This window comes from Chiroxiphia lanceolata, chromosome 3 (assembly GCF_009829145.1).
Source record: "Chiroxiphia lanceolata isolate bChiLan1 chromosome 3, bChiLan1.pri, whole genome shotgun sequence".
Classification (NCBI taxonomy): domain Eukaryota; kingdom Metazoa; phylum Chordata; class Aves; order Passeriformes; family Pipridae; genus Chiroxiphia; species Chiroxiphia lanceolata.
In genome coordinates, this window is record NC_045639.1 from 39027786 (window position 1) to 39040091 (window position 12306).

At 35.0% G+C, this 12306-nt stretch overlaps 1 protein-coding gene across 6 annotated transcripts in view; it reads right to left on the reverse strand.

Annotated features, from left to right (window-relative positions):
• Positions 1-12306, reverse strand: part of RYR2 (ryanodine receptor 2) — a 392367-nt gene that overhangs the window by 11213 nt on the left and 368848 nt on the right. For all 6 annotated transcript variants that reach the window (XM_032681773.1, XM_032681774.1, XM_032681770.1 and 3 more), the window contains 5 exons: positions 10308-10438; positions 9604-9646; positions 6679-6812; positions 1497-1557; positions 145-291 (listed from right to left, as the gene is read on the reverse strand). In XM_032681773.1, the coding sequence (XP_032537664.1) occupies positions 145-291; positions 1497-1557; positions 6679-6812; positions 9604-9646; positions 10308-10438 (516 nt within the window). The remainder of the gene's footprint in view (positions 1-144; positions 292-1496; positions 1558-6678; positions 6813-9603; positions 9647-10307; positions 10439-12306) is intronic.

A 12306-nucleotide genomic window follows, 5' to 3' on the forward strand; every position in this document is an offset into this window, starting at 1 on the left:
GCTAGTTTCCTCACCACCTCAAGTTCTAGAGTTCATGATAAAAGAACAATTCTGTCGTCAATCTGCAGAGCACCTGAATTAAGTCATGAAGTGATCTTCCCTATATACTCCAGTAATAAAGCCAAAAGGAGATGAAGTTGATACCTGTTTGCCATTGTGGGTCACTGATGACAGGATAGTTCGCAATGTCTTGAATCCCATTGCAATGTCAAGGAGATGAGCAGCAAAGAAAAAATTGTTGTAATGGCCAAGGACTGACATGGTCATGTACCATGCTAGGTAAAGGAAAGACTAACAGAAAAAACAAGTATATTCAAAATAAAACTCATGGTTTTCATCTTTAACTTAGTTCAAAACACTAATGAAAGGTAGAATTTTCTCAAATGTGCTCTTCTTTAAATAGAAAACAGTTCTTTTTTGACACAGAATTTTCTAGAGATCTTTGAGAATTTTCTCTATGTGCAAATATATTAAATACTCAAATACAGAATCCAAAAGACATGGGCACAATTGAGAAATTCTAAATTAAAATTCTAAAAACTCATTTTGAAATTGTTAAACCCTTATTTTTAATTGTTTCTACTGTAAAAAAGTTTTTCTGATTTAAATTACTTTTTTATTAATTTCTAAATAATTAAATTAAAATATTACTGCTCTAAGGTAGTTAATGACAAATGCTAGGATTCTGCAAGAACAAAAGAAATTTTAAACATATAAATATTACTTAAGTAGTTTACTATTACCACAAATGTAAACTTCATCTATTCCTCTATCAATTAATTTTTATTGGATTTAAAGACAAGTACGTATTTATAAGAGAAATTACAGTCTGTTCTTTAGGAAAAAACAAACACTAACTGTTTACAGATCATTCTGTCTCTAGACTTAGAGACTTTATTGCTCAGTTTTCCTGAGTACAGTCTGATTACACTCTCGTTCTCCATCAATCCTAGTTCCAAAATTGTTTTTTTCCCCAATCATCTTTCTGACCAACAAAATAAGCTGTTAGGCAAGCAATAATCATAATACTTTACAATCAAATCAGACTCCCTTTTTTAAATTATTAAAATAATCTGCCAACTGATGGCACATCTTACTATCAGTCTCAGTGATACAAATTTAGCAATTCCAGACACATTAACTAGACTGATCTGACTGTACTCCAGGAATATTCAAGTGTTCATAAAATTTATGAACAATACGAGAAATGGCAATTAGCATTTATATAGTCAGTTTTCTAACTGTATAATGCAGTGTTTGCTTATTGCTTCTAATAAAGCATATCAGAAGTGGGGTAGGAATTGGCTGACGTTCTATAGCCTACTACCAACGTTACTGTGAAATTATTTTGACAATGTCTTTTTAAGCTTCTTCATGTAGTAAAATAAGTATAATCCAGAGTATTTCATACCTTCCATTGAAACTCTTTGTGTTAGCAAGTGCATATTGCTTTTTAGAAAACGAAAATACATATATGTATATACTGAGAAACTTACATTATCAGTGAAAACAACTCCTAATTTCCACATCTGATACTTCACATCAATGGAATTTAGCCTGTAAAAATGCATAAATAAATTGCATTTTGTAGCAAAACACAATCAGAAAATACGCAACACAATCTGTAGAAAGTGTATTGTCACACAAGAGGAGGCAACAGCTGATCTATTTCTCCAAAGCTGAAATATATCAGAACCTGGTTCTAATTCACACTTTTACCCTGGAATGGATCTGTCAAAAAAAAATAATTCTGAAAATCGAATTCATAAATACTGTTTTGGATTCATCAGACCTAATGCTGATTGATTTCTACAATGTTAGCACATACATGCAAGTGAAATAAACTGTCTTTATAACCCAGGTAGAAAAAGAGACTGTACTTTTTTAAGGGAACCCATCCAAGCCTAAAGTAACTGTCAAAAAGGTCACAGAATTTGCCCCACAAAATGCCAATTCTTTACCTGAGTTATGATAACCTACCTTGGGTGACACAATTAGATGATATTAAAGACAGACAAATTTAAGTCAAATGAATCTCAGAGATTTTTTCCTTTGCTTTTGCCACTTATTTATTCAGGAATAAATGTGAATAAAAAGGAGATATACTGAAAGCTTTTGCAGAAAAGGACCTGAGGCTCTGGTGGACTGAAAGTTGAACCTAAGTCAGCAATGCACTCTCACTGCAAAAAAGGCTAATGGTACCCTGTCCTCCAGGAGGAGTTGCATTGCCAGCAGGTCAAGGGAGGTGATCCTTCTCCTCTAACTCGGCACTGGTGAGGCCACACTGGGGCTGCTGGGCTCCCAGTTTCTTCCACAACGTTTGCTGCTTTGTTATATTAGCCAGTTACCCTCTTCTACTGCTCTCCTCTCTTGAATAAACTTTTATATTGCATAGACTAATAATGTAAACCATGTTCTCAAAATTTTTCCCTTGTATTCCTTTAATTAATACCTTTAAGTATTATTCTCTCATTACTCTAATAGCACAAATAAATTTTTTGTCCCTCTATAGAGAAGTGATACAACTAACTTAACAAACAAGATGTATACCCTTCTTGCTATTAACTGTATCTTGTCCTCTTTAATTTTTGATATTTTCTTTTAGAAAAGGTTTGGATCATCTGTATTATAGTGACACAAAAAAATTCTAAACCTGGATCACAAGTGAAGAACTTATATATAAGTAATAGAATAAAAAATGTCATCTGTCCTACATTTATCCTTAAAATGTGAGTGATTCAATGCTCCTGAAAGAGATGAGCTCCTGACAATGACTAAGCAAGTAGAAACACTGCTGGCAGATGTCACACAGCTGCCTTCTGTGCCAGATGTTCACTTGAGGCCTTAGATGAAATACCAAGAGTTAAATCCTCGTCTATCTGTTTTCCAAAATTCTTACTTGTATAGTCAGAGTCACCGACCACATAAAAATAATAGTTTTATTTGAATATTACACTCTCAAGGAATTCTTTGCAACTGGAGTACCGAATACCTTCTTGCATTACATGCAACAGTAGTTAATCTTTAATAAAACAAAAAAACCCCACCATTTTTACAGATACAAATTAGAAGCAAAAGACTCCAGTCTTTTACAGTCTTTTTACTCTTGTGTGATAGTATAAGCATCATATAAATGGAGCTACTGTAATTGAAAAACAGCATTCAATCAATGCTAAGAAGAGTTTCTCATTCAAATTTTGTTAAATATCATAGTCAGATGATAAAAAACCCCAAACAACTTGATATTTATTTCTGAAAATATTGAACCTCTTACTTTATTCTGACCCAATACCACTCATTCCTAATGTCAGGCATATTCTTGTTACTACAGTCCACCTATTCATAATTCTATTTGTGTTATGTATGAAATGTGACAGACAGGACTGCTTATGGACAAGCAGGATACTCTCCCATGAAATGAAAACCACCCTCCCAACACCAGGGGGCTCATCTCTAGTCAATTTAATTTGATGATTTTATAGTTTACAAATAGCAATAGCTTTAGAGGTCCTAAAAATAATGTGAATATTGACCTATATGAAAAAAGGCAGGCACTGTTAATTTTTTTATATCATTATTTTTTAAAAGAAGTCTGATCTGAATAGCAAAACAATAATAATATGCATAATACTGCATTTTCCTGTTTCCCTCACTACCTTGATCAAGTAGCTCAAAGACTTTAAAGAATATAATGTCATATAAAACTTAAGCTCTACAGCTGTGAATTAAAAAGTAACGTCATGTTTCAAATTTCCTTTGGATGAATTTTAGTCAATGTATTTTTATTTGACTTCTTTCCTCATCATTGTTAATCCCGGAGTGACACTATAGCAGGTATAAATCTTGAGATTCCAATTGTAAGAACTACTGCAGGTAAAATTCCTTACTTTTTCACTAGCTGTTATGGGCAAGAGGCAGACTGTCACCTGAGGGAAGCCTATTAGTTTTCCAGAGACAATATTGTTCTCCAAGACACTATATGACTAACAACGAAGTTACCCAGTCCAGAATCTTTTGAAAACCCAGGTTATTGTTTCTTATGACAAAGAAGAATAAGACTTTTTAACTTCTTTCACATTCTGAGGCCAGCTCCCCTCATTCTTTGTACACTTCACATTTATGATATGGTTTAACTTCTCACCAACCTATGAAAACTTCTCCAGGAGAAAATTATTTACATTTTTTCTACTCTTGAAAGTGGAAGAATTCTTCTACCACGTGAGCATTTGACAGAAGCCCCACTTATTTTCCACCCAAATTAGCCTTATGTCACTGTTTGCTGCAGATGCTTGAGCCTTATCTGCCTCTTGTACTGACCCTGACTAGACTAAAGACCACAGAAACAACAGCAGTTAGAAAGGTAAAGGGACAGGGAGGTAATGCTCACAATGGCATGTATGATAATTAACTTTCATGTTTGTGGCTTCCATATTATTCTCCCAAATATACTTCATCCACCATGCATCTAGTTTAACACCATCCAAAAAAGCAACTAAATTAATGGAAAAACAGCACCGCTGTCTCAAGTTCAGTGCGCAAAATTTAACTGTCTTTACTGTCTACTCCACAGTAGAGCTCCAACTTTACTGCTCCAACTCCTTAGTTGGTGATATTTAAATAATACTAAAATATATTGAAATAATTATTTATATATTTAAATACATATTTATATATTTGAATAAATATACTTTAAAAATACTCAAGACTGCATCCATTAGCTGGATGGCTCTTCCAGAGTCAGTACACCATGGATTTTTTTAACGCAGTATATCAACAGGATGGGCAGGAGCTTCTGACGAATCATGGTCGCCTGCGAGTGCTTTAAGTTCCTTGCAGAAAGACAGATGGGAATCCCAGGTTATTTTCCCAAAGGGAAAGGGGAGAAGCTGTAGGAACTAGGGGTGAAGGAGACAGAAGAAAAACCTGTTCACTTGTATAGGGAATGAAAATGCTACACACTGCAATTCCCTTCTATGTTGTGAGTGACATGGGTATCAGGTCTGGCCTCAGTCTGCACCACCTCCTCCTGGCTTATGTAGAAGCAGCAACTTCTTCTAGAGCTGTAACCTGGATCCAGGTCATACCATTCTCTATTTTATTCCCAAAGTACCACAGTAAGGGTTCAATTCCAGAGTTTTTCCCACCTCTCTCTTCATTGCACTGCAAACAAATTTCAAATGTTGAATCTGGAACACGTGTAAATTTGAGTAGGTTCATTAATGTTAATTTCAGAAACTGTTAAAAAGTGGATAAATGTACTTTTCTAAAGCATATATTTTTATGCAAATGGTTCTGTAAGTTTCTGTCATAGTTGTTTATTTTCCAACAACATATTAATCTCTTATAAGTACAGAATGATTTCTCCAGGGAGAACATGAAAGATGTATGAGGTTGTAATTTTTTTTAACCATATATAACATGGAGAAGATGTTAGAAATGTAAAAAAAAACCAGGCATGCTTCAGGCATGATTCTTAAATTAAGTATTTCATCAGCTTTCTCCAACTGTTTCAGTCTGGTCTGTTTCCTCAGAAACATTATTTCAGTTTTTTTCCCTCATATGAATCATGAACAGACAGGGAAGGGAAAGTAGTTTTATTTTGGCTTTAAACCAATAATAAAAGTAATATTTTCTTTTTTTTCCCCCTAAACTCAAGCATGGCTCCTACTATAATCCAGCAGCAGAAAAGAGCATGTAAGAAAGTATTCTGCAAAATACTTCTGCCACAATATTAAATTTCACTTAGTACTGAAATGCCAGAGTCCTTGAGCCTTATCACTGCACCTGATTGATTGCCCAGTTAGACCCTGGGTTAATTAATATCTATCTTTTATAAAGATGGATAAAAGATCCATCTTTATAAAACCAGCCCTTGCTTCAGTGCAATTCTAATCTACCAGTGGTCTGACTGTCTACTTCTCACAATCCTTGCAAACCCATAGATAAAATGATGCTTTTAAAGAAAGCAATAAATAAACTCTTACATAAAAATCTCTGTAGCACTAAAATTCCACCTGTTAAAATATGTTCTACCTAGTTGAATACCTTTTTTATAACACACAACTGGAAAAAAACATTTTTGCAGTGCTTTACAAAAACTAAGGATGCCCCTGCCCTACGAAAGAAAATTTATTACTCTGAATATCTAGGGGTTTTTCTTCATGTCTGTCTCTCAAATGATAAGCAAATGTACCGTTTAGGGAAAACAAATTATAAAAGGATGTGAATACTAATCACCCAAACCCTAGATTTTACTGTTCACTAGCACTTAAATTTATTCCTTAATTTCTTTATAATCAGAACACAGAATGCCAGTTTTCTCCATCCTTTCCAGCAGAGCTGAACTGAGAGAACGGTGAAAAGAAGTTTCCAGCCCAGTCATAATGACACTATCAAAACAGTGGGAATATTGCAATATTCAAGCAGCTGTACACTAAACTAAATCTTCGTAAACAAAAAACAGAGGAATACTGCAGATATGTTGTCTATAATAAAATAAATTCACTATATCATTCAACATAAGAATTATCTTATACAGATACACATAAATGAGCAACAAATGTTTTGTCTGAATGACAAACCTTGAATGCTTGATTTTTACTTACAAAAAAAGAAAAGAACAAACCAACCAACGAAACAAAAAACAATCACACAAACAAACTGGAGGTAAATGCTTACACAGCAGAAAAGGAGCTATCTTTCTTTGGCTTCTTCTTTTCTCGAGCATCACTAAAATCGAGAGCGGCTTTGTCCATTCCTAGTAACTCACTGATCCTGTCACGGCCATAGAACTCACCATATTTATCCATGACCTAAAATCAGAAGCAATATTCAAGAATAGTCATCAATTGGGTAGATGAGCTGTTATTAAGCCTGGTTCTGAAGACAAGAGGTTTAAATGCATGATATTTTTCCCCTGTTTGTTTCCATCTGCTTATCACACATGTCAGTAATAATTTTTTTTTCTGCTCAATTGTAATCAATTCAATAGGCTCAAGAGGTGGGTGTCACAGAATCACAGAATGGGTCAGGCTGAAAGGGACCACTGTGGGTCATCTCGTCCAACCTCCCTGCTCAAGCAGGGTCATCCTAGAGCACATGGCACAGGATTGTGTCCAGGCAGTTCTTGAATATCTCCAGTGAGGGAGACTTCACAATCTCTCTGGGCAAAAGATGTATCAAAGATAAGATGTTTCTATTCATTTAAAAAAAACGGGAAGAGGAAAGGTATCTAGCAGCAGGAGAATAACTAAATCTATATCATCACTGACAGGAAAAAAAAATACACTGTGAGGTCACACAGAAAGGAGAAGTTTTGAATATCCTAGCTACGTGACAAACTCTAATTAAATAAGATTTCTCAAATACAGTAATTGATCCTTACTAGTTGTTAGTTTCAAGAAAAAAACCCCCCACCATATTTATTCTGCTTAAATAGGTTTTTTAATAATCCAAGTTTCTTGATAATGTTAAATTTTTTTGTCTTTTAAGAGGAAGTGTTTCATCTTAAAACAGGAATGAAAAATGTCCCCTCTTATAAACTAGCTCAATTGAATTCTTTTATGATTATTTTTATTAGTTAATAATGCAATGAAACTATAATATACATAAAATATGGAGTAGTCTAAAGATCTTGAACACAGAGTTACAGCTAAAAATTATTTTCAGGGAATTCAAACTACCCCCATCTCTTTCTTACAAACTTTAACATGTTTCAAAAGAAATTTGTCTGGAAATAAACATTTACCTGCTCTCATTTTCACTGAACACAGAGCTCCTTCCTAAATATTATGTGTCTCTTCTCATTTTAAAAAGAATACTCAAAGAAACACAAAATTTTGAATAATAAGATTATAACTGAGTGACTCCTGAAAGTGAGGTGGTAGTTTACCAGCTTTCAAATAAGCAATGTTTTAAATCTTTATTGATATTTTTGGAGATTTTTAGAGGCAAGCCTTCTTTGTAACATGCCCAACAGTAGTGCTTCATGACTGGGGATTATTCTTCCAGCTGGGGATTAGGGTACAAATATACATAAAAGAAAAAATTCTTTGCAAAATAGGGTTATTTGAAGGCAATTAAATCTACACAGAGCAGTTCCTCAGTCAAAGATAAAGTACAAAATCTTCCACACAATTCAAAACCATCCTCCTTTCCTTTCAATTGGAGCCTTCCTTGACCTAGTACCTTGGCAGAAGCAATGTAGAACTTTATTTTATTTCTCGAGTACTCTGTCTAAGGTACTCCCTCCTCTTTGCTTAGACAGACAGGTAGAAATCTGTATATAACAACTTAAAATATGAAAAAAAAGTTTCAACAGCAAAACGAATACACAATTCAAAGGAATTTTTTATCAGGTTGGCCTGAGACCATTACAAAGCAGAAGAGCTAAGAGCATTAAGAAAAACATGTTTCCAAAAGTATGACACAAGATTGACATTAAATATTGTGAAGGAGGGGTAAATCCAATCCAGCAACATGAAAATCCTCTTTTTCAATTGTGACAAAACACACTAATACATGTATTCTTGCTGTAAGCTGTGGTACAAACATTAGATTTATTTCTTCAGAGCAAACTGAGAAAACATTTGAAATAGCATTTGTAAGCAATGAGTCTCTGCTTAGAGAGGATTTTTTGAGAGAGATATTGTTAGGTTATGTGATAAAAGCTCACCTGCACACCCACAAAGGACCACAGAGACACAAAGGTTGGGGGAGAGTCCTAAGAATATCTTGCCCAGTTAGTCCCAGGGCCATCAGCCCCTTGAAGGCCCATTTACTTGAGCCTAGAGGAGTACAGGGGCACAGTGGCAGGCAGGAGCTCAAGCTGCAGACACCAAATGAATGGACACTCTGCCTGGTCCCTCTCAGGGCTGTCCCAGGAGAGCCTCAGACCCAGTGTTCCAAATCTGAAACCCACCAAGATGAGTCATTGGTAGTAACTCTCCAGATAGCCTTTCAGACTAAGAGGATTACTGCCAAGAAATGTATATGTTATGTATCCCATAAATGAGTTGTTACAGGGAGGAAGCAAAGGTGGAGACCGGGAAGAATTTCAGTGATTTGGGAAGGTAAAAGTGTGGGAAAACAGAGTGGCAAGGGACAAAAAGGGCCAGATGCATGTATATACCTTTCTGGTAAGTACAGTTGTCTGACTATGCCCTCTGCCTAAATAACTCAATCTGTCCTGTCTTCTTATTAATTCCTTTCTAATCTATTGGGTGAGGGACTCTCTACTGTTTGTGTATGGAAGTGAAAACATAAATACACACAGACAAAACATTTTACACAATTTTCAATAAGCATACAAGTGTATACAGAAATTCTTCACATAATTTCACGAATGTATTTGAAATCCAGTTTTATACAACAAACTGTACGCAGAAAAAGTTTGAAAGAATAACTACCCAAACCAGTCAAAAGCAGTTGTAAGAATGAGGTGAAAAAGGAATTCTGTTCATTTTAAAATGGTAAACATCAAAATTTACACTGAACTAAAGCTATATTTCAAAGAACTGTAGTACACATTTTTTCAAACATGAAAAGAAATATGCATTAGAATTTTATTTCACCTTCATACATGTTTTTAAAAAAAAGCCTTACCTTTCTTTTCACAAATTTGTCCCAGTAGTTATTTGGAAAAGACCTGAAAAACACAGATAAACAAGATTACATTTTAGACAACCATGAGAAGGTGTGGTAGTTACTAAGAGACCATAAAAATTACATAGCTTGTTTCTAAGAGGCTCTTTGTAGTGTCTATCACCAGCTAGTCATTTGCGAAGCTGCCGGAATGAAAGTTGCCAAATGGTTTTCAGCCTACCATGTAAATGTAGCTTGAGAAGAGCAGCAGAGGCAATGCCTGCAGACAGGGTTCTAAAGAGTTACATCTCACAGCCCCACCAGGCAGAGAGCCAGAACTTTAAATACGCTCCTAAAAAAGAGCCTTCAAGAGACACTGAAAGGATGCAAAGCGCAGTTCACTCTTGAGCTGACAGCAATACACAGTCACTATCACTGTGTTTGCCAAAGGAAACTCAGTGCATTTTTTTGTCTTTTATGGAACAGAAATAATTTTAAAGCAAAAATCTAGGAATTAATAAGACTAAACAATAATACTAAAAATAATAGTAAACATTAGCCTAACAGGTGCCTGACATATTTGGTATATGTTTGTATATCCTTGCTAGAATATGTCCCTAAAAATTGTTTATTTCAGACAAGCTGGATGATCAAGTATATAATCGTGGAAATGGAAAAACAATTCCTTGCAAGGCTATAATGAGACAGAGTAAGTAAAAACTCACTGTGTGTTGATTACAAGCCTATCCCACTGTCCCTTAATATCATCTTCTGATGGCTGCTCAGTTATATATAGCCCATCAAATTCCAATTTCCTTGCCACTTCCTTTTCTCTCTTAAAAATAACCAGTGGAACCTGCAGTTAAAAAAAAAAATTACAGGAATTATTTAAAATGCACTGACATGTCTGCAAACTTTTAAGAAAATCGGGTTGTTATGAAAAGTTAAGTAAGAAAACTGAACAAAGCAAAAACAGTATTTAAAAGACTTGACAATTGCCTAGAACATGGAAAACGTATCGATGAACAAAGATTAGGTCATTCAGAATCATTAAACTGCAGTGTACCAAACAGTCATAGAAAGGTGGCCAAAATCCCTGAAAAGGGATCCTTCAAATAAAAATAGCTTTTCACTGCTATGGAGGGATTACAGTTATTCAAGTGAAAAGACAGCTAAAATAATATCTTTTTTAAAATTCTTAGAAAGTCTAGTTCCAAAATTGACTTGGGATCACACTTTTGGATTTCATTTTGATATTCAGAGATGCCAGATTTCGCCTTTTACTTGTTAAAGATTTCTTGAGGTTTTATAGTAGGAAATAAAGTGGTTTCACAGCAGAGAGAAAGAAAGACTGTAAGCATTAAAAAAGAAAAATCATATTCACATTCCATAGACTTGATTTGTCAGCAGCTGAGACACCTAACCAGTAAGGAGCAGGCTTTACCCACAACTCTCTTTCATCACAGGATGACATTCAAAAGTACAGCCTGAGAAGGCAGATGTAAATAGTGGCCCCAGAAGAGTGGATTTTTCTTAGAAATCTGTTATCAACAAAAAATAAACCCTACTCTTCCCTGGAACTATTTCGCAGGTCCCCAGAATGCACTCACCTTCCATTACCCACCTTGACTGTAATATTATTCAAGAGTGGACATGAGTATACTAAAATGGTAATAATAAAATTAGGACTACTCAAGCAATGTGGTGATTACATTAGGTACAATGAAAATGTTCCAACACTATTTTCCAATAGCTAAAGGAGAAAAATGTAGTGGATTTCATGCTGAGCAATCTTCTGAAGTAAAGCTATCACATACAGGCCTGCAGTTATGAAGATTTTGGATTTCAAAATCTTCAAAGATAGAGATTGAAACCATATTTGGACTTTTCTTCAGAGTTTCAGAATTAGAAAGAAGACAATTCATTATGACAAATAATTATAACAACGCTTTTCCCTTCTAATCAGAGAATAAATGTAGTTTGAAAAAAAATGTGGCAAAGTAGCATAAAAAGTCATAGTAGAAAAAACCTCAAAACATATGGGGTGGGAGAAGAGAACATCTCAAAACCCAGAAGTGTAAGCTTTCATATTTCATGGCAACCAATGCAACAAGAAAACGTTGTAGTATTTAGTGGTCTGCAGGGACACTTAAGGTAGAGTTGTAATGCAGTAATATGAACTAAAAATGCTGATCATGTCTTCAGCATAGAAAAAGTATTATTGATTAAAAGAGGAAGTAAAAATATCAGGGACCACTTAAGATATTATAAGGAAAAATTAGCAGCCATACTGGGTCATAGCAGAGGTCCATTTAATTTAGCACTATCCTGCACTTTGACCTATAGCTTATGCCTTGGAAGAGTGTAAAAATGGGGGAAGTATATCCCATACATATTTTTCCCAGGTTCGGAGATTTATGGCATTTGGTTTTCCTAAACAACAATAAGCATTTTGCCAATAAAAGTCACATCTTTATTTTTCACGTCCCTAACAGAGATCTTCTGCAAGATATTCCTCAAAAGATGCTTAAGCTCCTGCCAAAACACTACCACAAGAGTGTGTGTGTATGAAAAGCAGACATTTTGTATCGCCACAATATGCAGCAGCAATAGGCCAAAATGCTGCATGCTTTCTCAAAAACCCAGATGACAGACTAGTAATACAAATACTGTCATCTAGCTTCCTCTGGCCATGTACATTCACACCTTGTCTTTGACAGACTC